This window comes from Hypanus sabinus, chromosome 8, assembly GCF_030144855.1.
Source record: "Hypanus sabinus isolate sHypSab1 chromosome 8, sHypSab1.hap1, whole genome shotgun sequence".
Lineage (NCBI taxonomy): Eukaryota > Metazoa > Chordata > Chondrichthyes > Myliobatiformes > Dasyatidae > Hypanus > Hypanus sabinus.
The window spans coordinates 91,885,034-91,906,904 of NC_082713.1; the positions used below are offsets into that span (position 1 = coordinate 91,885,034).

General features: G+C 43.7%; 1 protein-coding gene across 2 annotated transcripts in view; it reads left to right on the forward strand.

Annotated features, from left to right (window-relative positions):
* The first annotated feature begins 420 nt into the window (after positions 1 to 420).
* chmp1b (charged multivesicular body protein 1B) overlaps positions 421 to 21,871 on the forward strand; it is a 49,943-nt gene continuing 28,492 nt past the window's right edge. Inside the window, exons 1-3 of one of the 2 annotated variants that reach the window (XM_059977488.1) lie at positions 421 to 512; positions 5,662 to 5,759; positions 8,578 to 8,724. In XM_059977488.1, coding sequence (XP_059833471.1) covers positions 494 to 512; positions 5,662 to 5,759; positions 8,578 to 8,724 — 264 coding nt within the window. In that variant the 5' untranslated portion in view covers positions 421 to 493. Of the gene's footprint in view, positions 513 to 5,122; positions 5,203 to 5,620; positions 5,760 to 8,577; positions 8,725 to 21,871 lie in introns of those variants that run through there. The other variant, XM_059977487.1, reaches the window with a different exon arrangement.

Below are 21,871 nucleotides of genomic sequence, written 5' to 3' on the forward strand. Positions count from 1 at the left end.
GAAGTAGGCTCGATGGGCTGAATGGCCTCATTCTGCTCCTATAGTCTAAGAGTGAGGAGCAGATTATTGAACACAGGAAAAGGAAACTGGAGGTCCATGAGTCATCATGGACCTGATGAGGAATCAGGGGTCAAAAGATCAAAGTAAATTTGTCACCACATAACTTCAGATTCATTTTCTTGCAGGCATTTACAGCAAATACAAGGAACACAATAGAATCAATGAAAGACAGTGCGGGCCAAAAACCAACGTGCAAAATATTACAAACTGCAAATACAAAAGGGAAGAAAACATTATCAATGAATAAGCAATAAATACGGAGAAAAAGCCCGAAGCGCGAGGAAACATTTCAGTGACATCGGTGCTCAGAGCACCGGATGGCATCGGCGCCACGTGACGCGGTGATGCGCCTTGCATCTAGTGACGTCACACTCGCGGTGAGCGGAAGCGGAAGGAGTGCTGTTTGTTGTGGTCGGGGTTCCGAATCTGAACCATGTCGTCTAGTATGGAAAGTATCCTTGTTGTGTTGGAGTCGAGTGTGCGGGTCGGCGGGGTGATTGTGTCATTTATCCACCGCTTGCTTTGTCTCGAGAGGGGGTTCTGCGCTTGGTGTTGTGATTACCCCTGGGGAGAAGGGAGGGGAGGAGCGGATCAGTTCCGAGGACGCCTTGTGTTAGTGATCGGCCCCATTGGAAGGGTGCTCTTCCACCCCGGCGGGAGAGGAGGATCTGTGAATACCTCTGGGATGGAGGGTCAGTATTTGTCATCACCCCAGGGAGCGGGGTGTTGTTGATCTGCCCCATTGGAAGGGTGCTCTTCCACCCCGGCGGGAGAGGAGGATCTGTGAATACCTCTGGGATGGAGGGTCAGTATTTGTCATCACCCCAGGGAGCGGGGTGTTGTTGATCTGCCCCATTGGAGGGGTGCTCTTCCACCCCGGCGGGAGAGGAGGATCTGTGAATACCTCTGGGATGGAGGGTCAGTATTTGTCATCACCCCAGGGAGCGGGGTGTTGTTGATCTGCCCCATTGGAGGGGTGCTCTTCCACCCCGGCGGGAGAGGAGGATCTGTGAATACCTCTGGGATGGAGGGTCAGTATTTGTCATCACCCCAGGGAGCGGGGTGTTGTTGATCTGCCCCATTGGAGGGGTGCTCTTCCACCCCGGCGGGAGAGGAGGATCTGTGAATACCTCTGGGATGGAGGGTCAGTATTTGTCATCACCCCAGGGAGCGGGGTGTTGTTGATCTGCCCCATTGGAGGGGTGCTCTTCCACCCCGGCGGGAGAGGAGGATCTGTGAATACCTCTGGGATGGAGGGTCAGTATTTGTCATCACCCCAGGGAGCGGGGTGTTGTTGATCTGCCCCATTGGAGGGGTGGTCTTCCACCCTGGCGGGAGAGGAGGATCTGTGAATACCTCTGGGATGGAGGGTCAGTATTTGTCATCACCCCAGGGAGCGGGGTGTTGTTGATCTGCCCCATTGGAGGGGTGCTCTTCCACCCCGGCGGGAGAGGAGGATCTGTGAATACCTCTGGGATGGAGGGTCAGTATTTGTCATCACCCCAGGGAGCGGGGTGTTGTTGATCTGCCCCATTGGAGGGGTGGCCTTCGACCCCGGTGGGAGAGAAAGGATCTGTGAAAACCTGGAGGAGTGAGTGTTTGTCATCACCCCCGGGAGAGGGGTATTGGTATTGACAGTTGTGGGAAGGGACAATTCTGGTCGTCTTGCACCCCATACCACCAATCTGTCAAAGACCATGTGGCTGTATCACCCTCCCCACCTGTTATCCATTAAGGGAATGCTCCCTAACATCCTGGATTAAATCCTGCGGCGATCAGCAAATGGCTAAGAGAGCAAGAGTGTGAGATTTACATGTGGGTCTAGCTACGTTAAATGAAGCTCCACCAATAGATAATCTCTTAGGAAAACATCATACTTGACTCCAGTCATCACTCTGGTAGTACTGCCAAAGGGAAGGGGGTGGGTCTGTCATCACCCCAATGGAAGGGGGGCTGTGATCACCAGTGGAAATGGAGGCTGGTGCAGTGACCATTCCAGAGGTGGGATGAGGGTGTGTGTGATTAGTCCAAGTGGTGGAGGAGGGGGGGAGAGGTGGGGATGTTACTACAGCCTGCTGGAAATGGGAGACACTTCAATCACTGGTCCCTTGGCAGAGTACTACTCTGAGCTGGGCTACAGTCTTTTGCAGCTTTGTTTCATGTGTTTTTTTTTGAGAGAAATAATAGAATATTAGCTTTGGGAAGTTGGGCATAGTCGGACCATGGTACTCACAGCAGACTCTCGGGATTGAGGCTGCTTTCACTCTGAGGTGACTGACTTCTAACCCACACAGTGCACAGATGAGCTTGACATGGTGGGCACTGTGTTGGATGCTCCATCTCCACTTTTAATGAATGAGTTTGATACTGGTTTTCAAGGAGGATCTAAGGTGGTCCTTTGATCTTTTCTTCCTGCAATCAGTTGCTGTTCAGAGCCTGGAATGGTAGTGTGAGAGTTTGGTATCATGCAGGCAAATGCTGTGGCCTACCCATTGAGGTAACAAGGTAAAATGCTAACCTGGCTATGGATTTGACATTATTCTCCAATGCATCAAGGTATATCAGGTAAGCAGTCCAAATCTCATAAGGCAGCAGTTGTTGCTGGTATACCGTGAGCTTCAGGGATTTTGGACTGCAAGCTACCATAGCTGACAGGAATTGCCAGTAGTTTAAATCAAGCAAGTACCCTTATTCCTTTATGCCAATTTTAGCAACAGAGCCATCAATTGAAAATAGTCAAATCACATTTTCAGTGTTTTCTGTACCCATAAATAACTATTAAAGAACAAATTATTTTAGTTTTTATGCCCCACACAGCTGCCGCCTCTCTGATGTAGACTACCCTGACTTAGAAATAGAGTGACATTCCTTCATTGCTGCTGGGCTAAACCTTTTGGAATGTTCTATTCATGAATAAAGCAAGAGTAATTTTTCCAGGAGAAGTGTGGCAGCTGAAAGAAGTTGCTTCTCAGCTCTTAATTATGAAAAAAAAGTTAAACGCTAGTCTTGAAACACAACTTGACAATTATAGACCTGATGTGGAGAAAGTGAGCATAGACATGCTGGGCTATGGGGCCATTTTCTGTGCTGTGTAATTCTTCAGATCTTTGAAATTCTTTTCCATAATCTGTGTCCGCTCCAGTAACAATCATTAACTTGACTAGGCTCGGCATTTAAATCAGGACTCAGCAGGGCAGGCAGCATCTATGGAAAAGAGTACAATTGACATTTCAGGCCAAGACCCTTCTTCAGGACTGGAAAAAAAGGTGAGAAATTAGAGCAGGAAGGTGGGGGGGGGGGTGGGAGGAGGAAGTACAAGGTGGTAGGTGATAGGTGAGATCGGGAGAGAGGGAGGGGTGAAGTAAAGAGCTGGGAAGCTGATAGGTGTAAAAGATAAAGGCTGGAGAAGGGGGAACCTGATATACGAAGGTAGAAGGCCATGGAATAAAGGGGAGGAGGAAGAGCACCAGAGGGGGAGTTGATGCAGGTAAGGAAATGAGATGAGATACCGGAATGGGAATGGTGAGGGGGAAGGGTGCAGTGTGCTAATTATCAGAAGTTTGAGAAATCAATGTTCATGCCATCAGGTTGGAGGCTCCCAGCTGGAATATAAGGTGGTGTTTCTCCAACCTGTGTGTGGTCTCATTGCGACAGTAGAGGAGGCCATGGACTGACATTTTGGAATAGGAATGGGTGGTCGCTGGGAGATCCTGCTCTTTCTGGTGGATGGCGTGTAGGTGCTCGGAGAAGCGGTCTCCCAATCTACGTCAGGTCTCACCGATATACAGGAGGCCACACCAGGAGTTCTGGATACAGTAGATTACCCCAAGTGTCACCTCACCTGGAAGGACTGTTTAGGGCCCTGAATGGTAGTGAGGGAGGAGGTATTGGGTAGGTGTAGCACCTGTTCCACTTGCAAGAATAAGTACCAGGAGAGAGAACAGTGGGGAGGGATGAGATCCCTACTAAAAGTGGGGTTGGGGGCAAAGGGAAAAATGTGGTTATGGAGAATTATGTGCTGGACACAGAGGCTACTGGGGTGGTAGGTGAGGATGATAGGAACCTTGGTGAGGTGGTAGGAGGATAGGGCGAGGGCAGATGTGCACAAAATGGAAGAGATGCAGATGAAGGCATCATTGTTGGAGGAAGGAAGCTCCTTTCTTTGAAGAAGAGGTACGACTTAGTAGTTCTGGAATGAAAAGCCCCATCCTGAGAGCAGATGTGAAGACGAAGGAACTGACAGAAGGGGATGGCATTTCTCCAAATGACAGGAAAGATGGAAGAGGTAATTCTAGGTGTGAGAATCAGTGGGTTTGTAAAAGCTAGTAGTAGATATACTGCCTCCAGGGATAGAGACAGAGAGGTGGAGAAAGGGGAGGGAGGTGTTGGAAATGGACCAAATTCACTGAAACAATCCTTCCAGATGAGGCGACACTTCACCTGTGAGTCTGTTGGGGTCGTATACTGTGTTCGGTGCTCCCGGTGTGGCCTCCTGTACATCTGTGAGACTCGACGTAGATTGAGAGATCGCTTCACTGAGCAGCTAAGCTCCATTCACCAGAGAAAGCAGAGTCTCCTAGTGACCACCCACTTCAATTCCACTTTCCATTCCCATTCCGGCGTGTCTATCCATCACCTCCTCTGCTGTCGTGATGAGGCCACACTCAGGATGGAGAAACAACACCTTATATTCCATCTGGATAGCCTCCAATGATGGCATTAACATTGATTTCTCAGACTTTGGTAATTGCTGACCCCCCCCCGCCCAGGCATTCCCGTTTCTCTCTTTCACCTCCTGTCTTTACCTGCCCATCATCTCCCTCTGGTGCTCTTCCTCTTCCCCTTTCTTCCATGGCCTTCTACCTTTTATCAAGTTCCCCCTTCTCCACCTATCTTTTTCACCTATCTGCTTCCCAGCTCTTTACTTCACCCTTCCCTCTCTCCCGGTCTCACCTATCACCTACCACCTTGTACTTCCTCCTCCCCTCCACCTTCTTGCTCTAACTTCTCACCTTTTTTTCCCAGTCCTGATGAAGGGTCTTGGCCTGAAACATCAACTGTTTACTCTTTTCCATAGATGCTGCCTAATCTGCTGAGTTCCAGCATTCTGTGTGTGTTGCTTTGGATTTCTAGTATCTGCAGGTATTCTTGTCTTTGTATTATTTTAACATGATTGAAGAACCTCACTTTTCCTTATGTTATTGACTCTGCTAACCTTCAGGTCAATCATCGTAGACTCATCATACATAGTCTGGTGTGATCTGGAGTATTGTAATTTACTGTTTATCTAAACAATGAAAGCCGTAGTTACAATTATTTATCATGACAACCAGCTCAGCTAATTATTGTCTTTGAGTTTAAAGAGCTTTAATGCCTCTAGTGTCAGTATCTAATTAACAGTTAAAGCTGTTTAATGTGGTTGAATTTATGTTTTGTTTCAAACACATTGAACTATTTTGTTCTAAAATGATTTACAGTATTGCTTTTATCCTAGAACTTCTTACGTGGCATTGCAGCAGTAAGGAGTGTTTAAACATTACTACTTGTCTTTTCTGATTAGTGGGAGTTATTTTGGACATTATATCCTTAACGTTTCTTCAGAAAACTTGTTTAATCTTAAGTTTGCTGCAAAGGAACTTTCCAGAAATGCCAAAAAGTGTGATAAAGAAGAAAAAGCAGAAAAAGCCAAAATCAAAAAGGTAATTAATTAGCTGTCTGGTCGTAAAATTCATGCAATGTACGTTTCATCATCCTGTTTCCTGAGCACCATTCTCATTGCCACAGATGTACTTTGTTCTATTTACCTGTCACCTGCTAGTTGTTTTGTCCAAATTTGTGCATGAGCATTTAACAGATTTCATCAGATCGGCTCCATCCTTGATTACTCAACATTATCAGGTAGTTGTTTAAAGTATCAAACTCATAACTCGCAGTTTTCAGAATCTGTCTATTGGGACCTTTTGAATCATGTGCAGAAACTACAAAATTCTGTTGAGTGTTTTGGAATGATTTTACTAATTTCCTAATAGATGTTTTTCCAGGGAAAATATTTGTAATGGTCTAAGTATCTGAACCAGTTGATTGGTTGAATATCAGTCAATAGCAGCAACAGGATTATTATTAGAGAATAGCAAGAAGTTCAAAAGGAGTGTTTTTGTCTTGGTTACTAAATTGTCATCTTTATGATAAATCCAGAAGCCACCATTGAGTGTGAACCTCTGCGTCGGTTATCTGTTGTACATGTGTCTGTTTACTGATAGAAAGTAAGATTGAATTGGATTGTGAAGTGTTCTAACTGCTGTTAAAAGAAAAATGTTGCTTTTATTTAGTATAATTTAGTTAGTTTAAATGGTCAGGATAAATAGGTACATCACTTATGTCTGACACTATTGAAGAATACAATTTAATCCCAAACTATTCTTGGGGACGAGCTATGTAAATTCGCTTACAGTTCAGATAACCAGTTATTCAATATTTATCAATATAAACAAAATCAGTTTCAAAGATAACAAAGATGATGCAGCATTAACTCATTTTGATATGTTTTACAATCAGCACTATGTTGTTTTACACCACTGTTCTAATCCACAGTTCAGATCATTTAGCAAATGTTTAAATCACACACTCTGAGTATGAGAGAGTTAATATCCAGTTCTGAAAAGAGAAGCTATCTCCCAAGCAGGCTATGTTACTAGATATCATATGTTTAATGTACATAGATTGTTTTGGGACTTGAGTTCAAAGGCAATTCAATTGACAGTAAAGAAATCAGTGAAGTGCTGATTATTAACATATCCACAGCGTTGCATTCTGTCAGAAGTTGCATTCTGCAAGTCAGTAACCAGTGTAGACAATGAATGTTGTCAAACAGTTTCTGACTAGCATCAGTTGTGTGCACTTGTGTGGCCATTAGACACTACGCTGTACTTAGAGAAACTGTTTTAAAGTGTGTCTGTTGCGTGTGTTTCTGCTCAGAAGGCAATGATTGTTGTCACTGATAGCTGGCAAAAAATAAACAGCAGGACAATTCAGAGCTGTTGTTTGTTCACTGTGGTTTCAAGCATTCAGGCTTGGAGCTGCCAGACATGGTGGTGAGTGAAAATGAAACTATGTTACTGTTTCAACAATTTGAAGGTATCTACAATCTTGATTGAATGTTACAATGAAAATGAAGAACCTATAAAGTTTTATAGTACTGATGTTCTGTATTTCATTTCAATACATAATTTGTTACTCAGATAGTTTGTCTCAATACCTTTTTAACTATTTGCATGAAACTTCGGCTAATTGGGATAGCAACTTAATTGGGCCAAAGTGTACTGGTTCTGATGTGTCCCAATTAATCAGCATTTATTGTATTCAGGAGTCTGTCAGTCCCAACCTCTGACTTCCCCAATAACCAGTTTATAGCCCTCAGATTTATGACCTTCTGCATTAACGTATTTCTATTAATCTGTTGTCAATGGCCGAGCAACAGGAAAGGAAAATACATGTTTCAGCATGATGGATTTTTACATTAAATATGCTATTTAAATGAAAGCTGCAAGTCAAACTTACAAATCAGCAGTTTATTCTAAAATAAAATAAATAAATGCTTTGTTAATCCCTCTGGGTAAATTCAGGGGTTTATGTGTGAAATTGTCTACCTACTCCAAACTTTGAAAATTCTTAGTATGAAAGATAATTAGCAGGATTTTAATAGGTGAAATAGACAGTCTTAAAGGGTGCAAAGGCTTCCTGCTGAAATGTTTGAGGTAAACTTTGCATATCCTCAGTGACACACACAAAATGCTGGAGGAACTCAGCATGTCAGACAGCATCTATGGAAAAGATTAAGCTGTTAATGTTTCAGGCCAAGACCCTTCTTCACGACTTCATTTGCATTACTTCATTTTTATTACAAGAATTTGGCTTTCAGATTTCTTTGAAGTTAACTAATTCTTATAGGATAATCTATAATGTCAAATTGGAAAAATAACATTACAATATTATTTACTGGAGTTTCTAACAGGACAATTTTTTGCTGTGAAGGATCAGTGGACCCTCTTCTCTTTAGAATCATATACCAGTATATTTTTGAGGTAATTTATATTGTGCATTATTTTAGATATGTTGTACAGCTGCAATTGCTGAATCAATGCAAAATAGAATTTGTGTACAAATTGTGGTGTATTTATCATCGAAGATAAATAGTCAAACCAGCAAGTGTTATGGGAAAGTTGATGTGTGAAATGTTGGCTTTTGTGGACCAGAATTAAGCAATGTACACATGCTTTCTGTAACATAAACTGATATTATTGTTTTTGAAAGTCATTGGTTTGTATTGTGCATGATTTTTTTCCCCCTTGACAGAGGTTTGCAAATGCACTGCAATAAAAACAAAACCAATTCATGGGTATTGAAAGGAAAGTCTTAGATACAATGTTACGTAATAATAATAATTGTATTAGCCCTTGCTAATTCTGGACTCGAAGCTTAATTTTCAGTTTTCAAATGTCTACTTTATTACATTTACAGGCAATTCAAAAAGGTAATACAGAAGTAGCAAGAATACATGCAGAAAATGCAATCCGACAAAAGAATCAGTCCATCAACTTCCTGCGAATGAGTGCGAGAGTGGATGCAGTGGCTGCACGAGTTCAGAGTGCAGTTACAATGGGCAAGGTACTCAATTCCAAGCTGCTACATCTACATCTGAGTCAATAGGAAAATAAACTCAGGCTGTTTGCAATGCTATATTGAAGTTCACTGGTGTTATAGTTTTGTATATCAGCACAAGAATGTTTATTGCTGGACAGTATTGTATTATACAATTCAGATGGTTAATTTGTCATTAATAAGAAATAGAGATAGACTCACATCAGCTTTATGTAACAAATTAGCTGTGTTATTTTCTGCCTCCAAAATCTATTCCCAACATAGTCTGTTTTGACTGAAAAATTGTGTGCATGAGCCTAAATCACGCTGACAAAGGAGGGGGTGAAATCGGAAACTAAATTGTATAATTCATTTAGACAGGCACTTCAGCAAGCAAAACATTGAAGGAAACGTCCCTGGTGTGTGAAAATAGAATTAGTGTCAATGGGGAACAACACAACATTAGCTGAACATGGTGTTTTTGTGCTGGGTGACTATCACAGCATGAATCCACTTTGAGTGTTCAAAGTCAGGCTTTCCTGCCACAGGGCTGAAGTATTCTGAGTTAAAGTCATATGTTGTATTATTTATGGCTATTTACCATGGTTCACCGTCTCTTGGCATCAAAATTTATGGTGTGAAAATGATGCAATAGACTGCTGAACTCTGAAGAAAAAAGGACAATATCATTCCTTTAAAGCTATTTCAGGAAGGATTTCCAATAATTTCCTGGGTGGGGCATTCGTCAGAACCTCTCTATCATTGTTCAAGTTAATAACGTACATGCAGGCTCAGAAGAAATATCCAATAACAGTCCCATACCATCGCAACCCTTTATTAGCTTATCTTTACTCTTACAAACAAGGGCTTCCTTTCAATTATGTTATCTGCAGCGGGGGTGGGGGGGTGTTTCCTCATCTAAACAGATGGTAGCTAAAGTTATTTCTCCATCCACTCCTCAACCCATAGAACATAAAACTGTAAGGTACACTGGGGCCCTTTGGCCTGATGTTGTTTTAACCTTTATGAACCTATTCCACAATCAGTCTAACCCTTCCCTCCCACATAATCAAAGCCCTTCAATTTTTTCATTTTACATATCTAGGAATCAGATAAATGTCCCTATTGAATCAGCTTCCACTACCAGCCCTGGGAGTGCATTCCAGAGCCATCATTTCTAACATCTCCCTAAACCTTTTCCACTCGTGGCATTGGCCACAGCTGCCCTGGGAAAAAGGTGTGAGTTGTCCATTCTATCTATGTCTCTCATAATCTTATACACCTCTATCAAGTTGCCTCTCATCCTTTGTTGCTCCAAAAGAAAAAATCTTAGCTCATTCAGCTTTTCCTAATGGACACGTTCTCTAATCCAGGCATCATCCGGGTAGATTTCCTCTGCACACTCAGCAGCTTCCACATCCTTGCTATAATGAGGTGTCTAGAAATAGAAATGACAACAAAACTCCAAGTGTGGTCTAACTAGGGTTTTCTGGAGTTGCAACACTACCTCAGCTCTTCAACTCAGTCTCTCATTAATGAAGGCCAACACACCATATGCTTTAATCGCTCTGTCAACTTGTGCAGTAGTTTTGACGGATCTTTTGACATGGACCTCAAGACTGCTCTGTTCCTCACTTCTAAGAATCCTGCCATTGACCTTGTCTTCTGCCTTCAAGTTCAGTCTTCCAAGGTGTATCTTTTCATGCTTCTCAGGACTGAACTCCATCTGCCACCATTCAGCTCAGCTCTGCATCTGTCCCATTGTACTCTACAACAACCTTCTACACTATCCACAACACCACCAACCTTTGTGCCTTTTGCAAACTTACTAAATAACTCCTCCACTTCCTCATTCATTATTTATAAAAATCCAAAGAACGAGTTTTCCCTTTCTCCACCATCAATGTTGCCCTCACCTGCACCTCCTCCATTTCCCGAACATCTGCGCTCATATCTTCCTGCCACCTTAACAGTGATAGGATTCCTCCTGTCCTTACCCATCGCCCCATGAGCCTCCACATTCGGCATATAATTCTGTGCATCTTCTGCCATCTCTGAAGGGATTCTACCAACAAACGCATCTTTAACTCTCTCCCTCTCTCCACTTTCTGCAGGAATCATTCCTTCCATGATTCCCTTGTCTACTCAACTCTCCCCACGAATCTCTCTCCTAACACTTAACCCTTCAAGTGGCCAAAGTACTACACCTGCCCATTCACCTCCAAGCAGGGCTCCAAACAGTCCTTACAGGTGAGGCGGCATTTTACCTACGAATTTGCTAGGGTTGTCTATTGTGTCCAGTGCTCCTGATGTGGCCTCCTCTACACTGGTGAGACCCAGTATAAATTGAAAATGGGGGGACCGCTTCGTCGAGCGTATCCGCTCCATCTGCCAAAAGTGGAACTTCCCAGTGGCCAAACATTTTAATTCTGATTCCCATTTCCATTCCAACGTGTCGGTCCACGGCCTCCTGTTATGTCATGATGAGGTCACCCTCAGGATAGAGGAGCAACACCTTATATTCCATCTGGGTAGCCTTCAACCTAATGGCTTGAATTTTGATTTCTCCTTCTGGTAAAAAAAATCCCCCCCCCGTCCCCCGTCCCCTCTTCTTCTATTCACCGATCTGGCCTCTTGCCGCTTCTCACCTGCTTATCACCTCCACCGGGTCCCCTTATTTCCTTTCTCCTATGGTCCACTGTCCTCTCCTATCAGATTCTCACCTCTACAGCCTTTTACCTTCCCCTCCCACCTGGCTTCACCTATCACCTTCTAGCTATCCTCCTCCCCCCACTCAACGGCTTTTTATTCTGGCTTCTTCCCCCTTCCTTTCTAGTCCTGGAGAAGGATGGCCCGAAACGCCAACTGTTTCTTAATTTCCATAGATGCTGCCTGACCTGCTGAGTTCCTCCAGCGTTTTGCTTGTGTTACTCTCGATTATCAGCATCTGTGGAATTTTTCGTGTTTAGAAAATCTGCCAAAAATACACCCTTTGCAGGTACCAATCATGTTATTTTTGCACTTTTTCTAAATCTTTTTACTGATCAGCTCCTCTGTGTCCATTGATGTCCTGTAGAATACTCCCAAAAGGGTGATGGCCCCCTTTCTGTTTCTGACTTCCACCCACACCAACTTGGTAGACGATCCTACAGCTGGGATAGCATCTCCAATTAGCAGTGACATTATTTTAAATTCCTCCTTGTCCTTTTTGAAACATCTATACCCTGCAAGATTGAGAAGCCAAACATGTCCTTGCAACAGCCATCTCTGTAATGCAAAATCATGTTTTGATGAACTGTATTTTATTTTAATTAAGATCCATGCTTCATCGCCCTTGTTCGTAATACTCCTCACAAGCTCCTCCTCACGTGTCCAACTGACTGTCTTTATGCTTTACCCTTCCTCACAGTCTGTACATTACTTTTAGACCAACTGTTGGATTGAGTGCCTCAACAGTCCAGTTCCCATGCCCCTGCCAACCTCACCTAACCTCTCCCCGACATCTCCAGCAAACCTGCTCACAATCAGCTTGGCCCCTTTTGAGTTCAGATGCAACCTGTTCTTTTTGTACAGGTCATACCTTCGCGAAAAGAAATCCCAATGATCTATAAATTTGACACCCTACCCCCATGTACCAACTCTTCAGTCACACATTTGTCTGCTATACGTTGACCCATTCTTCTCTCACAGGCATGTGGCACAGGCTACAATCCAGTGATTCCTACCCTTGAGGCCCCTCTCTTTAGGTTCCTACTTAACTCTGTATGTTCCCTCTCCAGGGTCTCATTGATTTTGCTAGCTATATTGTTGGTACCAATGTGTACCACAACTCCTGGCTGCTCAAACTCTCCCTTAAGAATGCTGTGGATTTGATCTGAGACGTCTCTGACCCTTGTACCTGGGAGGTAACATATGAAGCAGGAGTCTTGCTCTCTTCAGCAGAGTCTCCTATCCAATGAATCCACTATCACTACCACTCTGCTTTTCTCCATTCAGAGCCACAGGGCCAGACTCAGTGCCAGAGACCTGGTTGTTCCCTCCCCCCAATGATATCCAAAGTGGTATACTTTATTGAGTGGAGCAGCCTCAGGTGTATTCTATAATAGACTGCCTTTCTCTCTTCTTAGTCACTAGCTACCTGTCTCCTGCATCTTAGGTGAGACTAGCTTTCTGTAACCCTGCTCTATCTACCCCTCAGCACCCAGCTTCAGCTCCAGTTCCCGAATGTGGTCTGCAAAGAGCTGTACTACTCACAGATGTAGTCATCCGAGACCCTGACTTCCCACATCCTGGAACATATCGCTGTGCTGTCATTCCACATTCCTACCTGTGCAATAAGAAAGAAAGAAGCCTTAAACAATCCAAATGAAGGGTTTCGGACCAAAGCACTGCCTGTTCATTTCCTTCCGTAGATGCTGCTGAGTTCCTCTAACATGTTGCTAAGTTCCTCCAGTATATTGTGTGTGTTGATCAAGATTTCCAGAATCTACACAATTTCTTGTATCTTATTGCAAGCTCACCTTAGCGTCATCATGCCTGCTGAAAAGAAGGTAACCCTATTTTCCAACATTTGGTTTTTTAGCCTGCAGATCACAATTCCTCAGAAGGCACATGCAGGTTATTTTCTCTCATAGGTTAAATAGAATCATACGGCTGGGCCCCTTTAAGTGAATCTTGTCTATGCCTTTTGTCTCCATGATCAGAATCAGATTTAATATCACTGGCGTTAGGCTCAGATCCCTCTTCTTTCCTATTCAAGTACCTATCCAACTGCCTTCAAACACTCCAACACCTGCTCCAGCAGCTTGCCTCAAATATTCACTACCCATTGTGTGGAAATATCTACTCCCCTCAGAATTTCTTCATTCACTGCAATCCTGCATCCTCTAGTCTCTCCTATTTGGGAAAAGGACTCTGACTGTTTATTCAGTCCCTGCCCCTCAGTGTTTTATAGACCTCAATAATGTTCCTCAATATCTTATATTCCAGATTTAGTCTTTCATTATGCTTTCATTATTTCATTAGTCCTGATGAAGGGTCTCAGCCCAAAATGTCGACAGTGCTTCTCCCTATAGATGCTGCCTGGCCTGCTGTGTTCCACCAGCATTTTGTGTGTGTTGTTGTTTTCATTATGCTACATCCCTCCATTGCAGGCAACATTTCTACTGTCCTCTCTCTATTGCTACCAGATCTTTACTGTGGTGTAGGCAACCTGAACGATAGACAATTCTCCAAATGCAATGTTTTCGAAATAGCATTTTGTACACCTGCTGCATGCACGCTATACAAAACAGCCTGAAAAAGCAAGCGAACCAAATGCCATCTTTATTATCCCATCACAATGGAGATATATATGTGCATCTCTCTGTGTGTTTGAGCACCTAAAGTCCCTGCCATTATACATTCCAATAGAATCTGATATGCAATGTATATTACCTCACGCTTGTCTGGATTAATTTCTGCCTGGCACTGGTCAGCCCAACTTCATCAAGCTTTACTATTTACAACTCCATTCAGTTTTGTGTCATCTGCAATCTAATAAAGACCACTGCATTTTCATCCAAGTTATATATACACTCAGTGGCCACTTCATTAGATACTTCTTGTACCTATTAAATTGGCTATGAATGTATGTTTGTGGTTTTCTGCCCATCCAATTCAAGGTTCAACGTGTTCTGCATTCAGAGAAGCTCTTCTTCACACCACTGTTGGCTATTTGAGTTATTGTCACCTTCCTGTCAGCTTGAACCTCTGACCTCTGACCTCTCTCATTAACAAGGCATTTTCACCCACAGAACTGCCACTCACCGAATGTTTTTTGTTTTTCTCTGTAAACTCTAGAGACTGTTGTGTGTGGAAGTCCCAGGAGAACAGCTTTTTCGCAGATATTCAAGCCACCCTGTCTAATGCCAACAATCATTCCATGGTCAAAGTCACTTAAATCACACTTCAGATCATTTAACTACAGTACATACCGTCAAGCAAGACAACATTCCCCAGGCCAGGGTGTAAAGCACAGTAGTACACACGACACACAGTAACTTCGGAAAGAATTAAATCTACACATAGATAAACAAAGTGAAGTGGAGCTGTCCACGAATACCTGCTAAAGGGGCCACTGAGTGTACATTACTACCAAAAACAAGGATCACTAAATGTTTGCATGCTTTCTTTCTTGAATATGATGAGAATTTATGGCTCTACAAACAGAAATTTTAAGGTGCCTACCATTCGTCTGTCCTCTTTCAACCTTCTACCTTGAATCAGTGTCCCCTGTTTTTGACCCATTTTACAAAGAGTCTGGGACTGGGTATTGATAGTGAATGATCAGCCATGATCTCAGAATGGCGGTGCAGACTCGAGGGGCCGAATGGTCTACTTCTGCACCTATTGTCTATTGTCTATTTTATTTGTTGCCTCTAGGCTCATCAAATTTATCAAGATCAGTTACATATGTTGTTTGCCTTCTCTGTTCAAATATCACCATTTTCAACAGGGCTGTACTACCAGACACATCTTTACCTCTCCCCCTTTGCTAACCATCTCCCTCTGGTGCCCCTCCTCCTTCCCTTTCTCCCATCTTCCTTTCCTATCAGATTCCTCCTTCTCCAGCCTTTTCCACCTATCACCTTGCAGCTTCCTACTTCATCCCCCTCTCTCCACTCACCTGGCTTCACCTATCACCTTCTACTTGTACTCCCCCCTCCTCCCAACTTCTGGCTTCATTCCTCTTTCCGGTCCTGATGGAGGGTCTCAGTCTGAAATGTCGGCTGTTTATTCCTTTCCATAGATGTTGCCTGACCTGCTGAGTTTCTCCAGCATTTTGTGTGCGTTTACCAGGATGCTGCCAGGTTTTGAGGATGTACTGTGTGAAGAAATTGGACAAGCTTGGATTGTTTTCTTTAGAGCAGCAGTAGTTGAGAGAAGAGCTGATGGAGGTTTATAAAATTATGCATGATAGAGTAGACAGCCAGTATTTTTTTCCAGAATTGAAATGTATTATACTAGGGGGCATATAATTATAGTGAAAAGGGGAAAGTTCCGAGGAAAGGCAAGTTTTGTTTTCAGAGAGAGTGGTAGGAGCCTGGAATACCTTGCCAAGGTAATATTGAGGAAGATGGCATGGAAATGTTATGAGCACTCTTAGATAAAGGTATATGAATATGAGAGAAAGATGTGGTCAATATGCAGGGAACAGGGTTTAGATTCATTCAGGGTTATTGGTTTAATTCTTCTATAAGGCAGCCTTTCAGGCTCTGCACCTTCATGTTCTGTGAGCTTGAGCTAAAACTCTGCAGTCCTTGCTCACCCATCTCTCCTGAACATAATTTGTCGGTTCCAGTTTCATCAGGTTTAAACTCACTTTGTTCTTGATTCTTCAAGTTCCTTGTTTCAGAAACTGCTTGCAGCTGTACAGCATTTCTTCATTCCTCTGATTTAGCCTTCAAATTAATCTCACCCACACCTTCTTTCTCCCTTTTATGGTCAGCTCCCTGGAATCTTTTGCCAATCCTGCCTGTCTCTCCATATACTTTTCTACTTCCAAATGTACTTTGCTGTAATCCAAAACCCATCATACTTTATTCACTGACTGCTTTGTGAAATTACAACCGCTGTGATCAAACCCTATGTTTGGAGTATCTACTCAAAAAATCCCTATCCTAATGTAGCACAGATCTATCAAATTGCTGCCGGCCCTGCAGCACTCTGTTGATGTTTGTCCAACCTTAATAATAGCTCACACTTTCCAATCCAGCCCACGGTCTTGTGAACCTTCTCAAAAACTTTGCAAGTTCCCTCAGCACACAGTATTCCAAGTGTAGACGAAACAACGTTTTATACAGCTGCAACATGACCTGACAACTTTTATAGCCAAGTATGCCAAGTGATTTCTTGACAACATTAACCCTAGTGTTTTCCACTCCCAGATGAGCATATTCTACCAGCTATCGAATAGCTACCGTGCTATTGTTATTGTTATTTATCTAATATAATTGGAGTATGCTATTTACTTTGAGCATTGATATTGTCTTGAGTATCAGACATAATTGATGCCTATCATGTCAGAAATACAACAATATCTGTAAGAACAAGTTGGGGAGCTACAGGCTGAAAAACAACATCAAAGGTGGATAAGATACTGGGTGGGGTGGGATTCTGAGAGACAGGATCAACCTGCATTGGGAAAGGCAAGAACTGGGGATAGTTAACGTAGTTTTGTGTGTGTGAAGTTGTGTCTCACAGAACTAATTGAATATTCTAAGAGGTGACCAAGAGAATTGATAAGGACAAGGCAGTGGACATTGTCTACGTGAACTTCAGCAAGGCCTTTGACAAGGTCCATATGGTAGACTGGTCTGGAAGATTCGAGCAAATGAGATCCAGTGTGAGCTAAGCAATTAGTTTGGTGTCAACTGTCAGAGGGCGGTAGTGGAAACATAGAAAACCTACAGCATAATACAGGCCCTTTGGCCCACAAAGCTGTGCCAAACATGTCCCTACCTTAGAATTACCTAGGCTTTACCCATAGCCCTCTATTTTTCTAAGCTGCATGTAGCCATCCAAAAGTCTTTTAAAGGACCCTATTGTATCTGCCTCTACCACTGCCGCCGGCAACCCATTCCACTTACTCACCACTTTCTGCATAAAAACTTACTCCTGACGTCTCCTCTGTACCTATTCCAAAGCACCTTAAAACTATATCCTCTCGTACTAGCAATTTCAGCTCTGGGGAAAAGCCTCTGACTATCCACAGGATCAATGGCTCTCATTATCCTGTACACCTCTATCAAGTCACCTCTCATCCTCCGTCGCTCCAAGGACAAAAGACCAAGTTCACTCAACCTATTCTCATAAAGCAAGCTCCCCAATCCAGGCAACATCCTTATAAATCTCCTCTGCACTGTTTCTATGGTTTCCATGTCCTTCCCAAAGTGAGACACAGTACTCCAAGTAGGGTCTGCCAGGGTCCAAAAAGCTGCAGCATTACCTCTCTGCTCTTAAACTCAATCCCACAATTGATGAAGGCCAATGCACCATCTGCCTTCTTAACTAGAGTCAACCTGCGTAGCAGCTTTGAGTGTCCTGTAGGCTCGGACCCCAAGATCCCTCTGATCCTCCACACTGCCAAGAGTCTTACCATTAATACTACATTCTTCCATCATATTTTTCCATCAAAGTGAACCACCTCACACTTATCTGGGTTGAACGCCATCTGCCACTTCTCAGCCCAGTTTTGCATCCTATCAATGTCCTGCTGTAACCTCTGACAGCCCTCCACACTATCCACAACACCTTTGTGTCATCAGCAAATTTACTAACCCATCCCTCCACTTCCTCATCCAGGTCATTTATAAAAATCACAACGAATAGATCCCTGAGGCACACCACTGGTCACCGGCCTCCATGCAGAATATGACCCAAAAACAACCACTCTTTGCCTTCTGTGGGCAAGCCAGTTCTGGATACACAAAGCAATGTCCCCTTGGATCCCATGCCTCCTTACTTTAATCTCAATAAGCCTTGCATGGGGTACCTTACCAAATGTCTTGCTAAAATCTATATACACTACATCTACGGCTCTACCTTCTTCAATGTGTTTAGTCACATCCTCAAAAAATTCAATCAGGCTTGCATGGCACGACCTGCCTTTGACAAAGCCATGCTGACTATTCCTAATCATATTATGCCTCTCAGGATCTTCTCCGTCAACTTACCAACCACTGAAGTAAGACTCACTGGTCTATAATTTCCTGGGCTATCCCTACTTCCTTTCTTAAATAAAGGAACAACATCAGCAACCTTCCAACCCTCCAGAACCTCTCCCGTCCCCTTTGATGATACAAAGATTATTGCCAGGGTCTCAGCAATCTCCTACCTCACTTCCCACAGTAGCCTGGGGTACATCCTGTCCAGTCCATGTGACGTATCCAACTTGATGCTTTCCAAAAGCTCCAGCATCCTCTTTCTTAATATCTACATTCTCAAGCTTTTCAGTCTGCTGCTGTCATCCCTACAATTACCAAGATCCTTTTCCGTAGTGAATACTGAAGCAAAGTTCTCATTAAGTACCTCTACTATCTCCTCCAGTTACACTGTCACACTTGATTGGGCCTATTCTCTCACATCTTATCCTCTTGCTCTTTACATACTTGTAGAATGCCTTGGGGTTTTCCTTAATCCTGTCCGCCAAGGCCTTCTCATGGCCCCTTCTGGCTCTCCTAATTTCATTTGTAAGCACCTTCCTGCTAGCCTTAAGCCGTATAACATTATAGATTCATATCGTTACCTAGTTTTTTTGAATGTTTCGTAAGCTCTTCATTTTTTCTTGATTAGATTTACAGCAGCCTTTGTGCACCATGGATCTTGTACCCTACCATCCTTTCCATGTCTCATTGGAACGTACCTACTCAGAACCCCATGCAAATATCCCCTGAACATTTGCCACATTTCTTCAGTACATTTCCCTGAAAACATTTGTTTCCAATTTGTGCTTCCAAGTTCCTGCCTGATAGCCTCATAGTTCCCCTTACTCCAATTAAACATTTCCCAAACTTGTCTATTTCTATCCCTCTCCAATGCTATGGTAAAGGAGATAGAATTGTGATCACTATCTCCAAAATGTTCTCCCACTGAGAGACCTGACACCTGACCAGGTTCATTTCCCAACTCCAGATCAAGTACAGCCTCTCCTCTTGTAGGCTTATCTACATATTGTGTCAAGAAACATTCCTGAACACACCTAACAAACTCCATCCCATCTAAACCCCTCACTCCAGCAAGATGACAATCAATATTTGGGAAATTAAAATCTCCCACCACAAATTATTACTCCTTTTCAGAATCTATCTCTCTATCTGCTCCTTGATGTCCCTGTTACTATTGGGTGGTCTATAAAAAACACCCAGTAGAGCTATTGACCCCTTCCTATTCTTAACTTCCACCCACAGAGACTCCGTAGACAATTCCTCCATGACTTCCTCCTTTCCCATTCCGTGACACTATCTCTGATCTACATTTCCACACCCCCACCTCTTTGCCTCCCTCCCTACCCTTTCTGAAACATCTAAAGCCTGGCACTTGAGGTAGCCATTCCTGCCCCTACACCATCCAAGTCTGTAATGGCCACAACATCATAGCTCCAAGTGCTGATCCATGCTCTAAGCTCATCTGCTTTATTCACGATACTCCTCGCATTAAAATAGACAATCTCAAACCATCGGACTGAGCGCGTCCCTTCCCTATCACCTGCCTATCCTCCCTTTTGCACTGTCTCCAAGCTTTCTCTATTTGTGAGCCAACCTCCCTTTCCTCTGTCAGCTCGGTTCCCACCCTCCAGCATTTCTGATTTACATTTTCCCCAATAGCCTTAGCAAGCCTCCCTGCCAGGATACTGGTCCCCCTCAGATTCAAGTGCAACCTGTCCTTTTTGCCCCAGAAGAGGTCCCAGAGATCCAGAAATCTGAATCCCTGCCCCCTGCTCCAATCTCTCAGCCACACATTTATCCTCCACCTCATTCTATCCTTATACTCACTGTCACTGGCACAGGCAGTAATCCCAAGATTACTACCTTTGTGGTCCTGCTTCTCAACTTCCTTCCTAACTCCCTTTTGTCTTTTTTCAGAACCTCCTCCCTTTTCCTACCTATGTCGTTGGTACCAATATGTACCACGACCTCTGGCTGTCTCCTTCCCACTTCAAGATATTGTGGATGCGATCAGAAACATCCCGGACCCTGGCACCTGGGAGGCAAACTACCATCTGTGTTTCTTTCCTGCGTCCACAGAATCACCTGTCTGACCCCCTAACTATAGAGTCTCCTATCACTGCTGCCATCCTCTTCCTTTCCCTACCCTTCTGAGCCACAGGGCCGGACTCTGTGCCAGAGGCATGGCCACTGTTGTTTCCCCCAGGTAGGCCGTTCCCCTCCCCCCCCCCAAGCCGTACTCAAGCAGGAATACTTATTGTTAAGGGGGACAGCCATTGGGGTACTCTCTAGTACCTGCTTCTTGCCCTTCCCTATCCTGACTGTTACCCACTTCTCTGTCTCCTGTGGTCCTGTGGTGACCACCTGCCTATTGCTCCTCTCTATCACCTCCTCACTCTTCCTGGTCAGACCACAGTCATCAAGCTGCATCTCCTGTTCCCTAACTGGAAGTTAGTTTCCCTAAGGAGCTGCAGCTCAACACACCTTGTGCAGATGTGGTCATCCAAGAGGCTGGGAGTCTCCAGGACCTCCCACATCTGACACCGAGCACAGAAAACTGGCCTCACACCATACTCTCTGTCTTTATTTTAAACAGATAACCTCCTGGCCTCAACCCTTTATTGCCGAAGCTCCGTTAAGCCAAAACCTACTCTGCCTCCCTCCACTCTGTCGCCCACTCCTCTGACTCCCGCTTTGTAAATCTGTCTTCCTTTTAAACTCTTCCCGCTGTTCTCACTGGCCGATCTCCACTCACTTGTGCGGTCGTGACCCGTTTAAACTGCTGAAGAAATAGTGGAAGGTGAACTGTTTCGGATTAGAGGACAGAGGCCTGTGACCAGTGATGTGTGTGCCGGGCCCGCTATTGTTTGTCATTTATATGAATAAGGTGGAAGATAATGTAGATTCACAGGTGACACTGACTTTGTGGTGTAGTGGGGAAGCGAGCACGGGAACAGCGGGTGGAATTTAATTCAGACAAGTGCAAACTAATACATTTTGGGGAGGTAAACCAGGACAGGACTTGCATGGTGAGTGTCAGGGCCCTGGGAAATGTTGTAGGACAGAGTGACCTAAGGGTACAGGTACACAGTACACAGGTACACAGAGCACAGTTACACAATTCCTTGAAACTGAAACTGGCAACAAAGACAGACTGGGCAATGAAGAAGGTGCATGACAGTCAGGGTGCTGAATACAAGAGTGTACAAGCTACAATTGTACAAATCATTGGTGGGACCACACCTGGAATAGTCTGGTCACAACATTGTGATAATATATGATTAAGCTGTGATAAGGTGTAAATGATGCTGCTGAGTGTGGAGAGCTTGAGTCTTCTATTCATTTGAATGAGAATATCATTATCATGGTTGCTAAATTTAACAATGACACCAAAATTGGTGGCATAATGGACAGTAAAGTGTGTTATCAAAAAGAGTCTTATAAAGCAAGAGACCTGGGAGTACAGA